Here is a 17,062-nt window from a genome sequence, read left to right as displayed (position 1 = left end):
TGGCCAGATAGAACGTAGGGATGGGTGGGCAGTTGTCTTACGACAGGTCCACACAATGGAAATTTAGGTCACCCATCAGGATCTCAAGGTGTCTCCTGTATTTTGGACCTCTGAACAGAAATAGCAGCCATTTTGCTACTTCTGATGAACATCCCATTCAGTGTATGTGTTTTTTTTTTCTCTCTGTCAGTGTTTTTAAATGTACTTTTAATATGGGTCCCTCTGTTAGTGCTCAGACATTTTAAGCTGTGAATATGAGAAAATGTACATTAGGTGACTCAGAGAGCATGAGGTCAGTGGGCACCTGCAGAGTTGAAGCACTAAAGCCGGAAGCCTGGTGATGAAAAAGGCTTAAACTTAATTGGTCAGTAAGTAAAAACAGCAGCCGGAGTGTAAAATTAGACTTGGCTAGCTCTTAATTACAGACAAAACCTAGGTGGGGTCGTGGTTTCCATGACAGAGACGCCTGTAGGAGGGATGTGCTGATCCCACAGATACTGAAGTCAGAGCCCAGAGACAGGATTGGTGGAAGATTGCTGAAGGCAGGAAGGATTCTCAGCCCATCACTGTGGGCAGAAAAATATCACAATGATAGGTTATTTCCTCCCAGTGCTTATCTTATACTGGAGGTCCCCCAGCTGGAGGGTGTTCCCTTGGCTTGACTTGTCACTTGCCTTGGTCAGTATAGAATCTTAGGTTGTTTCCTGAGTCCAGTGGGTTTGTGAGAGTTGGGTCGTCCTCTCTGTGCTCTCCTACTCTGATGGTAGGACACTGGGTTAAAGAAGATAGAATCCTAGTACCCAGTGGTCTCCCCATTCAGCTCTATCCATACTGAGTTTCCTGGTCACCAGTCATGATCAGAGACCCTGTGTATATGACTTAATGTAGGCTGGGAAATTCTGTTTTTATCATGGTCTCTAGGAATATATAATTCATTACTTTCAGTCCATCATTCATTCATCAAACATTTATGAAGCCCATAGTTGGTATTTCCTACTCATATTTGGGACATTACCTCATTGACAGAAGAACTACCTTCTTTTTTTTTAATTAAAAAATTTTTTTTGGTGGGAGAAGGTAATTAGGTTTATTTATTTATTATTTTTAGAGGAGATACTGGGGATTGAACCTGGGACCTTGTGCATGCTAAGTGTGCTCTCTACCACTCGAGCTATACCTCCTCCAGAACTGGCTTCTTTTGGCAGTTGTTGACTGTGGGAATGTGGGAACTACCTTTAATTAGGGATTATATCCCTGATAATCTTATCTATCCTCCCTCCTGCAACCCCTGATCTTTTTGCTGTCTGCATAGTTTTGCCTTTTTTTGACAGTGTCATATGGTGGGAATCATACAGTATGTACCCTTTTCAGACAAGCTTCTTTCATTGAATCATAGACATTTAAGGTTCCTCTGTGTCTTTTCATGACTTGATAGCTCATCCACGGAGATGGTCCTCCTGCCTTCTGTTCATTGATTTTTACGTATTTTCTCCTTCAGACCAGACATACTTGCTCGCAACAGTACTGCTCTTCCATTTGCTAGCTCACCCAAATTTTAAGGATATTATGCAAATTTTCTAGCCACAAACCTGGCTCTTTACCAGGAAGACAGATCTTTGGACAGTTGACTCACTCAGCTTCCAGATGGAATTTAAGCTTTCTTTTCCCACAGTGGAGTTGTAGGTAATGCCATGAACCCCTGGTTTTCGGGGCAGGCAAGTGTGTAGTTAGAGCTGGTGAGTCAAGCCATGTTTATTCCTAGTGTGAGAGGGATACGGTGCAGTGGCTGTGTAGAGGATTCTTTTGTAAATATTCTCCCCCAGTCTGTGGTTTGTCTTATAATTCTCTTGATTGTGCCTTTCACAGAGCAGAGGTTTTTTTAAACTTCACAAAGTCCAGTTTATCAAATATTTCTATCATGAATTTGTGTCTTTATTGTTGTATCTAAAAAATCATCACCATACCCAGGGGCCTCTAGATTTTCTCCTGTGTTATTTTCTAGGATTTTTATGGTTTTGCATTTTGCATTTAGGTCTCTCATTCATTTCGAGTTATTTTTGTGAAAGATGTAAGGTGTGTGTCTAGATTCTTTTTTTTTTTTTTTTTGCATGTGGGTTACATTTCTGAAACTTTTAAATGCCTCTTTCATGCCATGGAAATAACATCAAATAATCTTACTATGAGGTGACTAGTCTTGCTTCCTCCCTCTGTCTCTATTTCTCTGTTAATATTTCATCGACTCAGAAACACTTATTGAGCGTCCATTTATTGAGCGTCCAGTTGGCTCTGGGTACTAGATGGTCAGTGGTCTGTCCCAGTCCCCAGTCTGTGAGAAGGTTATGGTGCGGTGGGAGAGGTCCTGATGACAGTGCAGGGGAGACCTGGGTGAAGTGCTTTCAAGGCTGGGAGAGGGGTTCATTAACTGGTTGAGACTATTTGGGAAGCTTTAGAAAAGGAGATACGTTTCAACTAAACTTTGAAGGATGAGTGGATAATTGCCCAAGTGGAGGAGGATGGGTGAGGGCATTAAGACAGAAGAAACAGTAAGGGGGCGAGAAAGAAGCAGTGTATTGGGAAGCACAGTAAACTTATTACCGCTCAAGGATATGGTATGTGGTAAGACTTGAAATTAGAAAGAAAGCAGTTTTGAGTGGATGATGAAGGGTCTGGTGCTGTATCGGGAGTTGAACTTTTTCCTGATTAGGGTTATTGGATATTTTGTTTTGTTTTGTTTTGTTGAGATAACATTCACATAATATAACATTCACTATTTTAACCATTTTAAAGTATACATTCAATGATTTTTACTGTATATGCAAAGTTGTACAACCATTACCACTATCTAATTTCTGAACATTAGCAATCACCCCCCTTCCCCTTGACTCCCAGCCTCTGGCAACCACTGATCTACTCTCTGTCTCTATGGATTTGCCTATTCTTGCACATTTCCTATGAATGGAATCATACAACATGTGGATTTTTTGTGTGTGTCTTGAGTTATTTCGCTTAGCACGCTATTTTCAGAGTTCATTCGTGTGGTAGCAGTGTATCAATACCTTGTTCCTTTTTATGACTAAATAATATTCCATTGTATGGATAGACCACATTTTGTTTATCCATTGATAAGTTGATGGGCATTTGGATTGTTTCCTCATTTTTGGTTGTTATGAATGATGTTGCTATTCATGTACAAGTTTCTGTGTGAACATAGGTTCTCAGTTCTCTTGCGTACATACCTAGGAGTGGAATTGCCAGGTCAGATGGTAATTCTTTATTTAACTTTTGAGGAACTGCCAAACTATTTTCCAAGTCATTGGAGATTTTAAAGCCAGAGCAGAACAGACTCAGGTTCTGTTTTAACATCACGTACTTGAGGACAGTATTTTCTTTTTAGGCTGGGTATTTCTACTGCTATTGACATGTTTTCCTTGTTCAGGACATCACAGTCCATAGCAGTGAAACCTATCTGGCTCTTCAAAATCCCACTGGCCTGATGGCTGTTGAGGAATCTGTACCCAGTAGCACAGAATGGGACAGAAAGAAGTGATGTCAGGGTATTCGCTCTCTCTCTAGGGTGTATTGTAGAGAAAAAGTTTTTCTGTTTTGAAGAGAACCCTTGATTAAATTATAGGCTATTATTAGGGAGTTTATTGTATGTATAAACTGTACTTGGATTCCCTGTAATTTGTTATAATTAATGCAAGAGTTCAAGAGCAGAAAGCCAGGATCAGGTTGTGGCCTGCTTTTCTCTTTTGCAACACCTGGCTATTATTGGTCTCTTTTCACTAGTAGTTAAGGCCTGTGTGTGTTTGTGTGCATTTAAACAAACATCATCCTTTTTAGGAAAGAATTGCAATCCTTTGACTCACTGAAACTTAAGGAGTCTCAGAAAGAAGTTAGGTGTCTCTGACAAAATAGGATATTGATCGATGAATGTTGAAAACCTCTGGAATTGAACTTCTGCCAAGACGGTTTTATCTGTATGTCTGAGTGTGTACACGTGTATGTATTTTCATGCGTGCATGTGGGTTGGCTTGTGGTGCGAAAAGGCTAGAAGAAAAACTTTCCCTTTTAAGGTTATCTTTGTTGAGCTATGGTTTTAGCCTTTTTTTTTTTTCCCCTCCCTCCCTGTTGGTTTATTTCAATTTCTCGTTGTTGCGGGAGTGTTGGCTTTGTCGGCCACTTGACTGTGCCGTTTTAATTGACCGTCAACTTGAACATTCATTAAACAGAAAAGATTTTAGATAGTGCATGGGTCAGGTGCCAAACACATGATTATACCTGAATAATCACAAACTGAAATCTTCTCAGGGGCTTTGAGAATAGAGGAACAGAAAGAGGGTGGCCTTCAGGTTGTCTGGTTGCGTGCCCGCGTACATACTATTTATCTTGTCCTGCAGACGGAGAACAGGGTGGGCCACCCTGTCCATTATCTGGATCTACAGCTGTGAACACATTTTGGAATGGCTGGAATGTGCTGTTTCTCTCCTGCTGGTATCTCTGTCAATCTAAGAGTTAAAATTATGCTCTTTGCCATCCCGTACCCAGAATTCTGTGACAGCTTGTTCTCAATTCCCTCCTTGTCATCTTTAAGAAACTTGTACATTTATTTCTTATTTGCCCAATATAATGCCAACCGGAAGGCAGTGCTAGTGTTTTGGTAACTGAACTGCCCTGGGAGAACTGGGCTTCCAGTACATTCCAGCAAGATTCTTCCGATATTGCTGCTTGAAGGGGGAGTGTTCTAGTGAGGGAAGGACGTTTTAAGTCTTGCCCTTTTCTTAGTAACAGTGACAAAACAATCTTTCTCTCTCTGGTCCTCCCATCCTAGTAGTTTTATGGAAAATCTTCATGGACTGAGGAGTTTAAGGATGGTACTGATATGCTCCCCCTAAATTGTCACATCCCTAGTGACCATGCACATGGGAGGAGATAAGTTGATTTGACTGCCCTTGAGCTGTAGAGGAGGGAAAGGCAGACGGGCGCTGTCTGACAGTAGCAGTGCCTCGGCAGGTTCCTAGTTACAGCGCACCAAGTGCTTCCGCTGACCGGTTTCTGACTATGAAAGAGCATTTTCTTTCTGATCAGTTCTCCTTGGGCAGTGGGGGTAAAAGAGATCCATGCAGGGGTGGGATGTGCCAATCATACAATGTCAAGTGTTATGAAGTCTGCAACAGAGTGAAGTCTGGGTGACTTTTTAGTGATCCATAATAGAGAAGTATCTTTCCTTAGTGCAAAGCAGTAAAGACTGTGTGTGACATTGAGGATGAACTGCTATTTACTTTAAAAAAAAATTTGCATTTGGAAACACATACTTAAGGTCCCAGTTTGCACCTTTCTGGGTATAGCCTCTCCTTCTAGGTAGAAGCCTATAATCGGAGACCCTTACCTCTTGATTTTACTTTTATCTCTCTGTGCATCTTATAAAGCTGTCAATGAGTAGTTAGAATGCATAGCTCTGTCTTCTGCCCCTTCCTTCTACCTCCCGGGGAGGAAAGTGAAATATCCCAGACACTGCTGCTGGGAGCAAAAGCAGATCTGCATAATCCATGGGCCAAGCTATGAAACAAGCCATGTAATAGAAAAGCTTCTATGTCAATGTTTGTCTTATACGCTGTGGCCCAGACCGTGTAACGGCAAGGGGGGCCTGCTTGGTTATCGAAGCTCTTCCTTAGAAGCATTGCATGGAAGTCAGCCGGTAGCGGTGTTTGTGTTTTCATTTCTAATTTTAGACGTCAGTGAAATTGATGACTTGCCTTCAGTGGCTGGGAATCCATCCCTCTCTCATCGCCTGTGGGGTTGCTGTGCAGAAAAAGAGCTCCAAGCTCTGGTCTGTCTGGTCCTGCCTTCAGGGAGCAGTGTGACCCTGGGCAAGTCATTCTTGTCCCTCAACAGAATATCCTCGAAAAATGAAAGAGCTGGACTTGGGTTTTTGAAATCCTTCCTTTACTAACCACCTTAGGCTAAGGTGTACTGCTGCAGTGTATGACCTCCAGAACTCTGTGGCTTTCAAAAACGAAGGCTGGGTTCTTGCCCACCTCACATGTCCATTGTGTCCACTGCCTTCTTTCTCTGGGGCTCAGAATAACCAAGCAGCAGTGCCCACCCGGACACTGCAGGTCTCAGGGCAGAGGAAAATGGAGCCGGGAACCAGATGCGGGCTCAGGCGGCTTCTGCTTGGGAGTGGCACGTGTCACTTCCACTCCCGTTTCATTGACCCCACAGCTAGTCGCAGAGTTAATGAGGTAGGTGGATGTGACCCTCTGGGAGGGGAGGCCCCAGGGAGAGTGGCAACAGACATTCAGAACAGGAGCAGTGACCTACCACCCTCCTGTCTCCACCATCCTGTGATTTAGGCCGAGGATGTTGAGTCCTTGGGTAGCAGCATGATCAAAATTCCATGTTAAACACGGGAATACTACTCAGCCATAAAAAGGAATGAAATGATATCATTTGCAGCAACATGGATGGACCTGGAGATTATCATACTAAGTGAAGTAAGCCAGGAAGAGAAAGATTAATATTGTGTGACAGCACTTGTATGTGGAAACTAAGAAAATGACACAAAAGAATTTATTTATGAAACAGAGACTCATAGGCATAAAAACAAACTTATGGCTATGGAAGGGGAAAGAGGGAGGGATAAATTGGGGTTTGGAATTGGCAGATACAAACTGCTATGTACAGACTAGATAACCAGCAAGGTCCTACTGTATAGCTCAGGGAACTCTATTCAGTGGCTTGTAGTAATCTGTAATGAAAAAGAATATATGTGTATATGTATAACTGAATCACTATTCTGTACACCAGAAACTAATACAGTATTGTAAATCAAAAAATAAAAAATTTTTTAAATAAAAAAAAATCACATGTTAAAGCCTTTAGACTTTCATGGTTATTCCCTCTTTGAGGCATTTCCGCTGAGCTAGACTTGGAATGAATATTTTACTTGTGAGAGGGGTGGGAGGAATATTTTAAAAGCAGCACGTCCTGGGCCTCGGAGTTCTCTCGCCTTACTTGTGGTTCTGTGGTAGCGCAGTCCATACTTTTCAGAACACCACATGGAATTTCTCCATCTGAGAAGTATTAACAGACCTGCAAGTGAACGCAGAATTATATCAGTGCTTAGATAAATTCCTCATACATGAATTAAAATCTGAGATGAAAGATCGTAGCAGTACATCTGTAAACGTTGAGGAAAATGTTAGGGTGGGTAATTTTGAAAGAATCCTTTGATACCACTGTCAGAAGTGTTGAATGCTTTATTGGTTTGACTCAGTGTGGCATTTTTTAAAACTTTCTTCTCAAAATCTTAGGAGGAGGAAGAGATATGGAAAAATCACTTATTTTCTTGAGGTTGGATGGAAATATTCCAGCTAGGTGAGCCCTCTAGAGATGAGTTCACGGTGTCTGTGTTTCCAGTGGTGATATTTAAGAGCACTGGCTATCAGGAAGCCTTTTCTGCTTCCAGACAAACCTGCATTTAGCCCACAAATTCATGATCTCTGAAGATTAAAAACAAAACAAAAAACTTTGAAAATAAAAATTTTAAGGGGAGAGTACAGCTCAGTGGTAGAGCACATGCTTAACATGCATGAACTGTTGGGTTCAATCCCCAGTACCTCCATTAAAAAAAATAGTAAATTAAATAAAATAAAGTTTAAAAAAAAAAGAGAGTAATTTTGCTCTTATTTAACAAGCATAATTAGGTTCACCAATTCTTAGAGGGAGGGCAAAATCTTAACCTAAAACCATTCGTTGGACTCAGCAGTCAGATGGACTGTTTCCAAGTCTTTGAATATATAAAAAAAAATATTTAAAAGTTTTCCTTGTGAGCTTGGGTTTTCAAAGAGGATCCCTCTGGAAAGTTGGCAAATACATACTTTCCTGGCACAAGGATTAGTTTTTGTTGTGTTTTTTTTTCTTTTCCCCTCCACCCAGCGCTTTGACAGGGTGGAGTATACTTCCATGAAATTGCATGTTTCCAAAATAGGATCCACTCTTATATTTTGCTGCTGTTAGAATTGAATCTCTAATCAAAAACCAAACATTCTGGAAACAGAATTTCAGCTCAGATTCTCTATTTGGTCCTCACATAGGATAGCATCATTATATTTTATAAAACTGCCTTTTGAATGGAAATGTAGCAAACAAAACAAGTTTCCAAAGTAGTCCAAATTTCATTCCCGTTTCTGTGATCTCATGTAGTGGGATCCACCATCTCGTGTGGTGGTAGCACCATGTCATTAACACTGTCCTGATCCTCTCGTAGTCTGGATGGCTTCCAGGAAAGAGTGCTGCATTCTTCAGCTCCTTCCGTATCCCAGTGCAAGCCTGCATTTCACCTGAATGACCAGGCGTCACCCTGGTGTTCCTTGCTGGTGGACTGGGATCCACTGTTGCCCAGCGTGGGACAGATCACACATTTTATAGACGTGACGGTTGTGAATGAAAGTTGGGATCAGCAGAGTAAGAAAAGTACAGCTATTGCTTTGCTGGATCCCGTGGATTTTATTTTCCAAGGCCTTAGCTGGTCATTTTCACCTCCAAGGTGACATGTGAAAAGGCTCTAGCTGTGGCTGATAATGCTAGGATAACACCTTATAAAATGCTTTTACTCATTGGTTTTTAGACATTGGACCCTTAATATTGCCCTGGAGAGAGAAACATGACAGCAGTGGCCCAGGAGGCGATGAGCATCCCTGCAGGGCACAGACTGTCTTAGCCAGACTTCTGTGGGATGTCCTCAGCATCTAGTCGACTTATACATACAGGAAGTGCTTAATTATGTGGGTTTTTTTTTTTTTTAAACAAAGTAATTAAAAATTTTTAAATCTAATTAAAATTTTTTCTGTATTTAAAAAAACTTTTTTTTTTAAATGGAGGTACTGGGGATGGAACCCAGAACCTCATGCATGCTAAGTAAGCATACACTTTACCGCTGAACCATTACCCCCAACCCCCCCAACAAGTATGTGTTAATATCCACATGTCTCCTGGACCAGCAGAGCAGAAAATAAGTCGAAACCACTTGAGGCAGGAAGGAGTGAGTGTATGTAGAAGACTTTCAAACGTATGAATAGGAGGAGTAGGTGAACTTTACCATCCTTTCCTGCCTTGGAGTTGGGTCTTCTGGTTTTTTTGGGCTTTTGGGTTTTGTGCGAGTGCTGTTCTTGCTGTTGTTTTGAGAATCCTACTCTACCTTTCTTCAGTAAACATTAACATTCCTTCCTATCCTGAGATTCTGTTTCTGAGTTCTTTGGTTGTTTTGTTTGTTTGTTTTTAATTATCCCTTAACTTTTCTGAAGAAAGACGCAGCGGGGTCCTCTGGCAATAGGATGACGTTAACACTTTTTCTCATCCCTCTTTTCTTCTTATTCCCTCAATCTTGAAAGTATGGTCCTCAGATTCTAGGTGACTCCTCTTCAAAGACCTACCTGCTTTCACAGTGAACTCTTGGCACTTAAAAGATCTTTTGATGACTGAGGACCCCCTTGCTTGCTTGGGTTTCCACAGGAAGGGGGTCTCCTGTCTAAGACCTGGCTAAATTATAAACATAAAAGATCTTCCGTGAAAGTCTCCCAGGCAATTCCTAAAGTCTCTTGGAGGGAAAGGTACCTCGCGCTAACGAGGGGACCTCTGACTCTTTCCGGGAGAACTGGTGCAGACGCACAAGAGGGAAACCAAGAACCAGGCTGGAAACAAGGAACGAGCTTGGCAGAGGGGACCGAGGAAGAGCCTCGAGGGAAGGGTGGAGAACACAACAGGAAACTCGTGCTGTAGCTTCCTGTGAAAAGAAAGCTTCTGAAGCCTGTATTTCCCCTCATTCAAGTTCTACTGAGCCTTCTCCCAGGAGACGAACTAATAGTGTACATCATTCGATTATGCCTTTAGACCTAAATCCGTTATTTCAGTAAGGCTATAAAACCCTGAACCGCGCTTGTGGGCTGCACACTCCTTAAAGCAAAGGTGCTCGTGTCAAGCATTTTTGTTGGAGCTCTTGGTTTGCTGAATGAAACCAAGGAACTTGAGAACCTTGGAACTTGAGATCCTTGGCACTTGCTATGTGCAGACTGGCTGTCTCTTTCCCCTTGGAATGGGAGACATGCAGGCAAACAGCAGGCACTTGGACAGCGAGAATAAATGCGTGGGACCACCCTTCTATGATGGTAACTCACCTTGGGTGAGACCTTTGGAAACATGCCCGAGCTTCGGGATGTGACCTTAGTGAACAGCGGGAAAAAGGAGACTGGAATGGTAACATGTGGCATAGTTTCACTGCAGCAATTCAGATTTCTTTAGTTGTCAATAGTTTGATTCACTCTCATGCTGTTTCTTTTAATTCATGTATGATTATTGCTTCAACATGTTTTCATTTACTCTAATTCTCTCCTATGAAGAATGAAGCAGGTCATGTCTTCCCTTTTACCCTCCATCATATATTATTGCCAGAAACTCCCTCAGCAAAGAAAACGCACACACACACACACACACACAGACACAGGCGGTGCCTTCAATTGCACAGGATTTTTTAAACTGTCCGACCTAGTATTTCCTCCCTATTGTTTGTGCACATTCAGAAACAGCCGAACTGCTACTTTGTTACCAGCAAAAGACTTTGAAGGTTCTCATGTAACCTCTGTTCCTGTTTGTTGGGATTTAGAATCCAGATGCCTCCAGCCAGCTAAGGCTGTACTGCCTAGGTGACGGCAGAGCAGTGAGTGGACACAAAGGTTTTCGACACAGTGTCTGGGACTTGCCTCTGAAAATCAGTGACGACACTTGTTATACACATTAACTGATTTAATCAACTGTTGTTGCTGGGAAGTGAGATTGTGGATTCATTGGTGGACCCTGTAAAATGACTGTGAATATTCTAGGTGAAAGAATGGCAGTAGAAAAAAATAGGTTGCTTCTCTATTGTATATTATGTTTGAAAAACAGTCTTTAAATAACTCCAAGTGTTGGTCCTTCTGGTTTGAGTGTAGGTTTTCCTGCCAGAGACTAACACAGCTGTCTTCACCCTGTCCCGTAGACCCGAGGCAAGAGAAGTAGACTGTTTTGTAGAGCCTCATCCCTCCACTCAAATAGGCATCCGACGGACGTGTGACGACGTCCATGATGTCAAGGTGGAGACGACAATAATTAGCCCTCAGGGATGATTGCCTCTTCCCAAGAGAGCTGGGCTTTGGGTCACTCCTGAGTTCCCTTGATTGACATGCCAAAGGTTTGGAAAAGTAGAGAGTTATGGTTACCAGGAACAAAAAGCTCGTTAGTATTTGCCAAGAATTGACGCTAGAAAAGTCTGACTGTTGTAGAGGTGGCTGTGTTTTAGAGTTTGGTCAAAGGAAGTGGAGTCCTGGGAAGTAAAGATTTGGGGTAGGGAGATTTCTAAGCACTGAGGTAATTCCAAGTACGATTTTACTGGCAAGGAAACAATGCACTGTATTAGCGTCTGAGAACAGTGGTCTGGTCTGAGGCTGATGTTGTATATGGGCATATTCTGTCTGTCTGCACTTTGCTGCTTGGAGAACATACTTCTGGCTGGAAGGCTCAGTATTACATTTGGTTAGATTTTTATGAGTCACAGATGGGGAGGGTGAGGCTGGCTCTGAAGAGCTTTGTCCTGTCCATTAGCAGAGTTCCAAAAGATTTGGCCTATTTGCCTTCTACCCTACCAAACCTTTGGGTTTAACAAATGGTGTGTTTCCACAATTTTTCAGGAATGCACACCACTGAATGTGGCTTTGGTAGCTGTGTTGTTGCTGGTGGCCAGGTGTGGGAGAGCGTTTTCACTCCTGGTCTCTTGTTGTGAAGAGCTGGTCCTTATCAGTAGTTGATCCTGCCGGCCCACAATGAACTGATGTGATGAGAATGCTTGCGACCTCAGAGTGACTGGGACGTGGCACCTGCCACATCAAACAAAGATAAACACAGGCAGAGGTCACTTTCCGTCTTTTATAGAGCCGACATTTATCGACATCACCTGTGTGTCCTGCTGTGTACACAAGGTTTCACATCCAGAGACATCCATGTCGTGGGAACGTATTCCAAGTATGTGTTTTTAAGGTTATTTGTTTCTCTGTTTCCATGAACAGATATCAGTATTACCTGCAAGTCAAGAAAGACGTGCTTGAAGGGCGGTTGCGGTGTACACTGGAACAGGTGATCCGGCTGGCTGGCTTAGCTGTGCAAGGTAAGAGAGAGTGAGGACCAGTGTGTGACACTCCGTCTTCTGCTGGGTGATGGCATTGCTGGACTCTCAGAGGGAAAAGTTACAGCCACTTCAATGACCCCTTAGGAACCCTTGCTTTTCATTTCAAGGTATCTTACATTAAAAATGCAGAGGTAGGGATTTTTGGTGGCAGGATGGTGGATTTCACAAAGCTGCTTGCAAATTGTTTACGCTTGTATAATTTTAGTTTTATTTAAAGAAAGAGCAGCTTTCATCCTGCCTCTAGTTAAAGCTACATTGCAGGGTTTGTGGAACATTTTCTTAGAATTTTTCCACTGCCCAGTGTGGTCACATTTTGGGCTTGACTTTCATTCACATAAGTTTCAAGTGTGATAGCTCAAAACATTATAGTATAATTTATTCTGACACACTTAACGAGAGAAACTTAAAATGCACGAATATAATATGAAATAACACATGTGTATTGGAGTAAATTTATCTTTCAACTTGCCCTACTTAGATTGATCAGCTATTTTTCACCTTCTCTAAAGTGTTATATGTATTTATTAACATATTACATAATTCTTTACATATATTTGTACATTACTCTTTATTGAATGGTAGCTCAATTGACTTTGGTCATATTAAAAACACGAAGATAAAAGTAAAAATTTTAAAGAGAAACATGTTTCCCTTTCCATCATGATTTTCTTTAAAATCAGTTAACGTGCAAATGTAATACGCCTGCCAGCCGCCGAGTCCTTGCTGTGTGGGATGTTGTTGTAGAAGCTGTGCTGAACTTCCCACCCCAGACTCTGCACTGAAGTTAAACCTTCTGGGTTCTAAAGTGTCTAAAGAGGCAGCCTCCGCTTCATCTCTTTCATTCCCTGGGGTATTAGCAGGTTAGTGATTTTTGTTAGACGTACAATTCCTAGTAGTTAGCTTCTCCTGTTACCCTGTGGACTCAAGGTACACCGGGTATCTGTGCACTTAAAGACTGGAAGGGGCGGGAGCAGGGCCCAGATGGTGTGCCAGAACTATCTGTAGTTACAACTGAAGAGTCACTCGATGCCTTTACTGGGGAGAAGACAGAAAAGATCCAACATGTCCCTCATCTTCAAATTGGGTGTTTCTTCTCTCAGATGCTTCCTTTTCACTTTATTTACTCTCTTTTTTCCCTCTCACTCTTCAATCATTCTCACTCTTCAATCATTGGGCTTATTACAGGCATCCTGGAAATTGGAGGACCCTCGTGATAGCTTTCAGGCTGAAGGAAGTTGGTGAACTTAACTCTGGACTCTCTTTTCCTTGGGTCCTGAAGCTTGCTGTTCAGCCTGATGAAACCTCCTCTCGCTGTAATGTTTGTAAAATAATTTTTCTGAGAACCCTTATTGGGCAGCTAGACACATCAGTAGAGCTCTAAGTCATGATGAAATATGAACACAGATGACTAAACTTGAAAATAGACGGAACTCGCCATCTTTGGTGGTGTTCCCGGATGCCTCACCGTGTAATTCGTTTCATGCTGAGTTTGTAGGCGTACCTTTGCCTTCTTGGTAACATCTTGTCCCCTCGCCTTCTGTGCAGATCCCCTCACTCTACATCTCTTGTTACCTTAAAATACCTGAATCCATTTCTACCTGATGTGAAACATTTTACGTGAAAGTAACATTTCATGCTCTTTTGATTTTCTTTTTTTTTTTTTTTTTTGAGAGCGAGCAGGATTAGAAGCAAGATATTTATAGATTTCTATTAGAGGCTCCCTATATTCATTTTGCATGTGCTCAGACATTCCATGGTGAGATGAAGACAGGGCAAAACAGAATTTGGGGCATCTTGTAACATGTGGAGTTGTTTAGGAGGTGTAAAAATCTACAGGATCGCTTGCCAAGGGTGATTTATAGTGGGAATTTCCAGCTGCAAATATATGAAAAGATGCTGATAGGTTTGGCTCTTCAGTTGTCAAAATTAACCTTGAGTTAAAGTCCCCTTGGCAGATACTCTTAAGATACGTATTGGTGCATATTTAACAAAAAGATAAACATAGACTTGTTTTCAATTTTTTAAATAGCTTAGGAGTCACTTTCAAATTTCCCCTATTCTTTCTAGAAAGTTGTGCAGCAGTGCACACGTGCTCATATTTACATTATTGCTGTGTAAAAGTGGTAATGATGTCGAACACATCTTGGCACTGTTTTTATTTAATAATAGTGCAGAAACAGGATGAAATGGGAAGAAGAAATGTAGTCATAAGTTTACCGTAATTTATTCCATCTTTATTGTCATGTAATAAATACCACCTTTCTTTTCCTTTCAGCTGATTTTGGAGACTATAATCAGTTTGATTCTCAGGATTTCCTCAGAGAATATGTGCTATTTCCTATGGTAAGTGTAATTTCCTTTTCCTTAATTAATTTCCTATCTTCTTTGTATGTTTAATTTTTTCTGTTGAAAATCTCAGAGGAATCGACACACACATTCCCTGGGGAGAATGTCTCTGCGTTTATCAAGTAGAGGCAAGTTTTGTAAAACACTGAGAAACTTCCCAGCTCCTCAAGACACTTCCCTGCCCCCACCCCCCACACTGCCATCTAGTGTCACTGCCACCGCCAGGCGCTGTGGTGAGAGCTCTTCCTTTCTGAGCACACCCAGCCTGTTTCATCCCCGAGCCTCTGGACTTGGGCTTCCTTCCTCTGCCTAGAATGCTCGGCCCCAGGTCTTCCTGTGACTTGTCATTCAGGTCTTAATTCAGATATCACCTCCTCAGAGAAACCTTCCTTTTCCTTGACCAACTATGTGATGCATGCAAACCATCCAGCGCTTCCTGCTAAATCACCTTCTATGTGTGTATTTCAGAGCTCTTTCAGTATTTTTCATCGTCAGCTAGAATGTCAGCTCTACGGTCCTTAAGGAGGGACCCTCTCTGTCTTGTCCACTGTCCTCTTGCACAGAGTCTGCGCTCGGAAAAGTTTCTCGAGTATGTCAGTGAAGTAAAATGTCCACTTCTGGGTTAAATTGGGGATGAAGCTTGGATTTTATCCCTGGGGAATTTTTGTTTGTTTTTTAGTAGCTTTGGAGTAAAAGAGAAGAGTTTTCGTGAGGAAGGTTAAAACATTTGAAAAGCCATTTTAGGGAAGAGCTATACCCACTCCAACATTCTGTTTGACCTTAGAAATCACGATCATTCACCACTTACTTTTCCTGTGCTCGAAGCACTGACCTGGGGGGCTCACCCGTGGGGGATGAAGTTATATGAGAAACGGTGCTTGTTCTCAGGGAGAATGGCTGAGTCAATAGGAAGTTTGCAAAATCCGAATGCAAAGCCAAGTGTAAAAAATATGGTCGGGATTTTATGTGGGGAGAGGTTACATGTGTTTGGGGGTTGAGGGAAGGCTGAAAGGCTCATGGCGTGTGAGCTGCCTCTTAAAGGATGGGCAGCATTGCAGTAGGCCGAGAGGGAGGGAGCCACAGAAGCCCTAGACAGAGAGAGGGGGTGCAGAGCCCAGGCGGCCTGGGTGACTGGGCGGGGGTCGGCTGGCCACTCCAGCGGCCACTCAGCGGTGCAGAGGGGAGCGGTGGCGGATAAGCCTGAAACATCTGAGGAGTTAGAAAGCACGGGCTCCGTCCTGGGGTTTACTGACCCCACACTCGGAGAACTGCTAGATTAGAGCAGTGAGACCATTTGTGCTAGGACGTCAGGTGGGAACCTGTTGTAGTGTTCTCGACAGGAGGTAGGAGTTAGGTGTTGGCAGTGAAGAGAAAGACAAAAAAGCAATGCAAGAGATATTTTGGAATTAGAATGGGCAGAACTTGGCATCTAACCTGCTGTGGCATATGGGAGGGAGAGTGTCTGGTGACAAAGGTTTTAAGTTTTGATAGACCAGAAGTAAGTAAGGCTGCAGGTAATATTTCTGTCCCTACATGCGATGAGTCTAAACTGGTCCAAAACTTAAAAAAAATTTTTTTATATCATTTTAAAGGTTGCTTTCCATTTACAGTTATTACAAAATATTGGCTATATTCTCTGTGTTGTACATCCATCCTTGAGCCAATGTCACACCCAGTAGTTTGCACCTCCCCTTCTCCCGCCCTTATTTTGCCCCTCCCCGTCCTCTCTACTAGTAACCACTAGTTTGTATCTGTGAGTCTGCTGCTTTTTTGTTATATTCACTGGTTTGTTGTATTTTTCAGATTCCACGTATAAGTGATATAATATAGGATTTGTCTTTCTCTGTCTGACTTATTTCATTTAGCGTAATGCCCTCCAAGTCCATCCATGTTGCTGCAAATGGCAAAATTTCAGCTTTTCTATGCCTGAGTAGTATTCCATTGTGTCTGTCTGTCTGTCTGTCTGTCTGTCTGTCTATCATATCTTCTTTATCCATTCATCTGTTGATGGACACTTAAGTTGCTTCCATATCTTGGCAATTGAAAATAATGCTGCTATGAACATTGGGGTGCATGTATCTTTTCAAATTAGTGTTGTTGGGTTTTTTGGATATATACCTGGGAGTGGAATTGCTGGGTCATATGCTAGTTCTATTTTTAGTTTTTTGAGAAACTTCCATACTGTTTTCCACGGTGGCTGCAGCAATTTACTTTCCCACCAACAGTGTAGGAGGGTTGCCTTTGCTCTAAATTGGTCTAAAACTTAACCTTAATCCTGTAGGTTAGGGAAATACTGCAAGATTTCTAACTTTTTATGAATAGCTCAGTCCTTCTTCTCACCAAGATAACAGCAGTATTATCTGCTGGGCCTACTGTTTTTATGCCTTATTTAATTCCACTGATTAAATCAGCCTCCATTCAAAGAAATTAGCATATTAGCAGAGAAGTTCCTCATAGGACTTAGTATCAATACCTGTAACATCTCAGAAGCTCACCCCA

General features: G+C 42.1%; 1 protein-coding gene across 4 annotated transcripts in view; it reads left to right on the top strand.

Annotated features, from left to right (window-relative positions):
- Nucleotides 1–17,062, top strand: part of PTPN14 (protein tyrosine phosphatase non-receptor type 14) — a 161,767-nt gene that overhangs the window by 96,036 nt on the left and 48,669 nt on the right. For all 4 annotated transcript variants that reach the window (XR_004314476.1, XM_032466470.1, XM_032466471.1 and 1 more), the window contains exons 4-5: nt 12,099–12,196; nt 14,493–14,560. Coding sequence is in view for 3 of the 4 variants with exons in the window: in XM_032466470.1 (XP_032322361.1) it covers nt 12,099–12,196; nt 14,493–14,560 (166 nt within the window). In the remaining variant the exon portion in view is untranslated. The remainder of the gene's footprint in view (nt 1–12,098; nt 12,197–14,492; nt 14,561–17,062) is intronic.

This window comes from Camelus ferus, chromosome 23, assembly GCF_009834535.1.
Source record: "Camelus ferus isolate YT-003-E chromosome 23, BCGSAC_Cfer_1.0, whole genome shotgun sequence".
In the NCBI taxonomy this organism is placed as follows: domain Eukaryota; kingdom Metazoa; phylum Chordata; class Mammalia; order Artiodactyla; family Camelidae; genus Camelus; species Camelus ferus.
Note: the sequence above shows the minus strand (reverse complement) of the source record. Positions and strands in the feature narration are given on the sequence as shown.